This window comes from Tupaia chinensis, unplaced genomic scaffold, assembly GCF_000334495.1.
Source record: "Tupaia chinensis unplaced genomic scaffold, TupChi_1.0 Scaffold000066_1, whole genome shotgun sequence".
NCBI lineage: Eukaryota > Metazoa > Chordata > Mammalia > Scandentia > Tupaiidae > Tupaia > Tupaia belangeri.
Window position 1 is genome coordinate 1393970 of NW_006159525.1, and position 4649 is coordinate 1398618.

Here is a 4649-nt window from a genome sequence, read left to right on the forward strand (position 1 = left end):
GCTCCTATGTAATCCACCATGGTTCAAGTCCTGGACCTGGTAGCTTGAATTCACACCAGGCATGTGTGTGTGTTTGCCCAAGATCCGGAGAGGAGAATGGAGGAGAAGGGTTTGCGGCGTGGCCATCCCCCTGGGGTTATTTCTTGCTTTCTGTCTATCTTTCTCTGTCTCTCTGGTGAGAGCACACACCCTATAGCAAAAACCTCTTAAAAAAAAAAAAGACTGTGATGACATATTTTTCCTGATTACTTCTGGTATACTTTCAAGAGCTTAAGGTAGCACTGCACACCCATCAGATGCTCTGCTTTGACGGCACTGTTTGCAAACAGAATTAAACAGCAGCTGGGCAACAGGGCAGCTTCAGTGGGGAGACTGACCCGAGTGTCCACAGGAAAGACGCAGCTGCAGCGTGGGCCTGGTCCCCTCCCACCCTTTTTCACCTAGGCCGGCTTCTCTGAATGTTCCCCTCCCCAGTACTGCACAGCTGTGGGTGCCCCATTCTGGTTCTGGCTCTTTCTAAGCAGAAAACCATCGTGGCCAATTTTACCATCAGGCATTTACTAAGTACCTACTGCAAGGCACTGGGCTAGCTCATCTGTTTCCGGAACTTTAAAACTTTACACGCTGCGATGCCCTTCTCCGGCTTTTAAAAGGCAGCCCTAACCGAGCTGTGCGAACGCTCCCTATGACGCTGCCACTGTTAAACCCTCACTGGAGGGTGGAGCCCAAATTGCACATGATGTTCTGGGCGGGGTCTTATCAGGCCTGTTAGTCAGCATTACTTCAAGAAGCAAACAAGTATGAAAATGCCCTCAGCAATATCATCACTTTTCCCACCAGCGGACTTCGTAGCTGTCATTGAAAAGAGAAAGGCTGGCCTGTGCGAATGGAGATAAATGTGTCTCCGGCCCACAGAGGAGGAGTGAGTAACGTGAAAGGACAGGACGGTGACAGTTTAGCTGGAGCTTTAATTTGGGCCTCAGCAAAACACATAGTAAATTAAAGAATGACTTACTCGTTCTTGTCCAGCTGTATCCCAGATTAGGAATTTATGTAGTTCATTTTGGTACTGGACAGTCTTGGTCATAAAAGATGCCCTACAAAGAGAGACCTAAATGATCAGAACATAATTATTTCAAGTACGTTTCCAGCCCCAATTGGAAACATCACTCAGACTGAAGGCGCCAACTCCCCGCTCCACGCTGCATCCCGGCTGGGTCCCTCTCTGGAGTGTTGACGGCGTGCTCTGATGCTGGCTGCCGGTTCTCCACTGAAATAAGGCGTCAGGCCATCTGCCCAACGCAGAGGAGGAGGAGTTCTTTTCTTTGGCTTTTGACTGTCTAAGCTTACTAAAAGAACCAAGAGATAGTCTGATAATCCACAGTCCAAACTATTGAGCTGTTACTTAGAAAACTTTCTCAAAACGTGTTCAGGAAACGTGTATAATAGTAAAAAAGAAAAATGTTAGGCCACTGGGTTTGTGTTCCCCAATTCCCACCACACGCCCACGTACGTAGCTCAGTAAGAACTAGTGTAAGGCTAGTGCTAATAAAATGAAGATGCCAAGCAAGGAGAGAACAGGCCAGTGGTAATGCTGCACTAAGGTGCTTTGTTCTCAGCACCCCTCACCCACCACCTATCGTTCATTAATGACACCAGTTTTTCAGATGAGGTTCAAGATTAGACTTCAGGGACCAGCAGTTAGCGTAATGGCTATGTTGCTGGACTCTCACATAGTCGACCACGGTTCACGTCCTGGACCCGGTGGCTTAAACTCACGCCGGGCGTGTGTGTGTGTGTGTGTGTGTGTGTGTGTGCGCAAGATCCCAAGAGGAGAATGGAGTTAAGGGATTGCGGCATGGCCATCCCCCCTGGGGGGTGATTTCTCGCTTTCTATCTCTGTCTTTCTGTGTCTGTCTGGCGAGCGCACACGCCCTATAGCGAAAACCTCTCAAAAAAAAAAAAAAAAGAAAAAAGATTAGACTTCAGGGCCAAACCCAGCCCTTAACGGGGGAAGGGATCATGGTTTTCAGGTCACACAGCATCACTCAATGGAGCCTCTCTACCCAGGGACTATGAAGGTATAGGTTCCCATTATTATTATTATTTTTTTGGGTTGGGGGGAGTCCCAAACTCTTTGATGGATTTCTAGTGAGATCTCTAAGTCTCTTCATCTCTGAGGCACCCTGATGGCCCAGAGCGCGACGTCTGGATGCTCTTGGAGCTCCAGGACAGTGGTTCAGGAGGCCAGCCCTGGGACTGGCCTGGCTCTCATGTGACACTCTGCCACCAACCTAGTCTAAAGGGCAGACTCAGTCTTCTCAACGCACCCCAGTGGCCTGCAGAGCCCAGACGTGACTGTCTTCTTTTCTACTGATAGTAAGCGTCCTGGGGCCAAGGCCAAACTGTACTCTCATCATCTCACCTGGGACAATGAACTCAACGGCTAGGCGTTTTAAGGTACACCAAGAGCTTGAAATATTTTTGTTGAGGTTCAAGTAATAAAGTGCTAATCTTCAAGAAAATGTAAGTTGAAATCAACAGAACCAACTTCTGAAGAATCACTGAGCTCACGTGAGTATCAGAATCCTCAGTTTTAAAATCTTCAACTCGGGGGCTAGTCTGTAGCAGGGTGGTTGAGGAGGCTGGATCTCTCATGGCTGACCATGTGGTTTGAGTCCTGGACCCACTGGCTTGAAAAACACACTGGGTGCCTGCATGCCCAAAATCTTAAAGGGAAGGAACAATGGAAAAGAAGGAATTATGGCGTGGCCATTCCTGACTGGGACGGGGGAGGGTTTCTCACTCCCCCCCACCTCGAGTGCACACACTCCCTGGCAAAATTAAAAAGGAGGAAGAAAGGAAACAAAACTTCAACTTTGATACAGTGAATTATGGTAATATTTATATAAATATTGGCTGCTCAAAGGACAAGAGAAAAAGTATACTTCAAGCACCCAAAAAGCTGAGAAAGGTAAATGTGGTACTTAAAAGGGATGTTCGGCTACAGGATTAGAACTTGGTAAAGTTCAACCTACCTGCCACCCACTTCCTTTTGGTGAAATCATAGCCATACTATCGGGTAGAAGGTAAAATGGCTGCTGCGCTGTGATCAAAGTGCTTCAAGGACTAAACCTGACTTCCAGTCCCTGACTGCACACCACACCGCCTTCCTGTCTTCCCGAAGGGTTTCTGGTGCTCAAAGCTCTCCTCAGAGTCTATGTATGTCTGTTGGCTTTTTTCATTTTTAATATAGAGAGATTTTTGCTAGAGGGAATGTGTGCTTGCTGGAGAGACAAAGAGAAACAGATAAAAAGTGAGAAATCACTCCCCTCCAGGGAGGATGGCCACACCACAATCCCTTCTCCTTAGGTCTTCTCTTGGGATTTTGGGCGCGCGCATGCACACACACACACTCAGTGTGACTTTTAAGCTGTTGGGTCCACGATTCGAACTATAGTCGACTATGTGGGAATCCAGCCACGTAACCATTATGCCATTTGCTGGTCCTGTCTGTTGGCTTCTTACCCTTCTGTTCACTTCTCCACACTGCATTTCTTCAGCCACCTTGCCTGTCTGGTGTCATCCATCCAGAAATGCCCTCACAGCCTCTTCGCCAGCTCCCTTTTCCCAGTGGTAGGAGCTGCTTTGCTGGAGGAAAATCACAGAGCTACGTGGACCCACGTGAAGATTCTACCATCCCACACCGGTTACTCCACATTCCTGTCCTTCCTTTCTAGCTCTCTGCCACTTGCTACTACCTTCATCTTCGGTGCAAGGGTACGTTTCAGCTTCTTAGGGAAAACAGATGTTCTAAGTGCCAAGATTCTCCAAAGCTCCCCATTCCACGCTCCCAACTTGAGAATTAAGGAATCTCATTCACGCTGCTATGATTTCCAACATGCAGACTCTGGTAGAGTTAGAAATGCCTTCTCCTTGACTCGGGCATCACTGCTGTCCTGCCCCCGGCCCCAGCATGTCTGCCTGGGCCGCTGCAGCCATCACACTGGTCTCCTTCCAGCCTCAACTCCTCCACTGGTCCCTGTCGCCACCTCCTCATCTCCTGCTCCTTTTCCTTGGATACTCCCCCACTGGCTCTTCCCTGGCCAGATGCTCTTCACAATCGCTTGCGGTCTAAGCTCAGGTATCAATGATCACAGAGGCCTAGGCCACCTCCCCCCAAGCCATTTCCCCACACTCCACTGCACAGTGGCTTCAGAGCTCCTGCCACATGTCTGCTTTTAAAATTAGTATGTTCCGAGTCTAATTCACCCACAAGGACAGTAGCCTCTGAGGGTACATGTTGCTCTCCCTCTGTCACAGGGGTACTTTCCGCATGCCCTCCCTCCCCGCTGTCCTAGAACACCAATGAAGCTACTATGCTGCTTGCCTGCAAGCTACCTGGCTGCTGCTTTCCCCAACCAGGCTGAGTGCTTCCTGAAATGCAGAGTGACAAGTCCAAAGCACAAGTGAAGGGCTTGGGTTAGGAAAGACCTGGGCTCTCCAACTGCAGCAGGCACGTGCCTCCTGGGCAGTGGAATGGCCCCACCTGCCTGACTGCACGGGGGTGTCCTTGCCTTCTGCACAGCTGTCGGCCAACACACAACAAGCAGAACTCTGGCCACCTGTTCCCAGGTCTGCAGATTCCT

At 49.3% G+C, this 4649-nt stretch overlaps 1 protein-coding gene across 1 annotated transcript in view; it reads right to left on the reverse strand.

Moving 5' to 3' along the window:
- RAB22A (RAB22A, member RAS oncogene family) overlaps positions 1–4649 on the reverse strand; it is a 42529-nt gene that overhangs the window by 17799 nt on the left and 20081 nt on the right. Inside the window, exon 3 of the mRNA XM_006141874.2 lies at positions 1016–1097. Coding sequence (XP_006141936.1) covers positions 1016–1097 — 82 coding nt within the window. The remainder of the gene's footprint in view (positions 1–1015; positions 1098–4649) is intronic.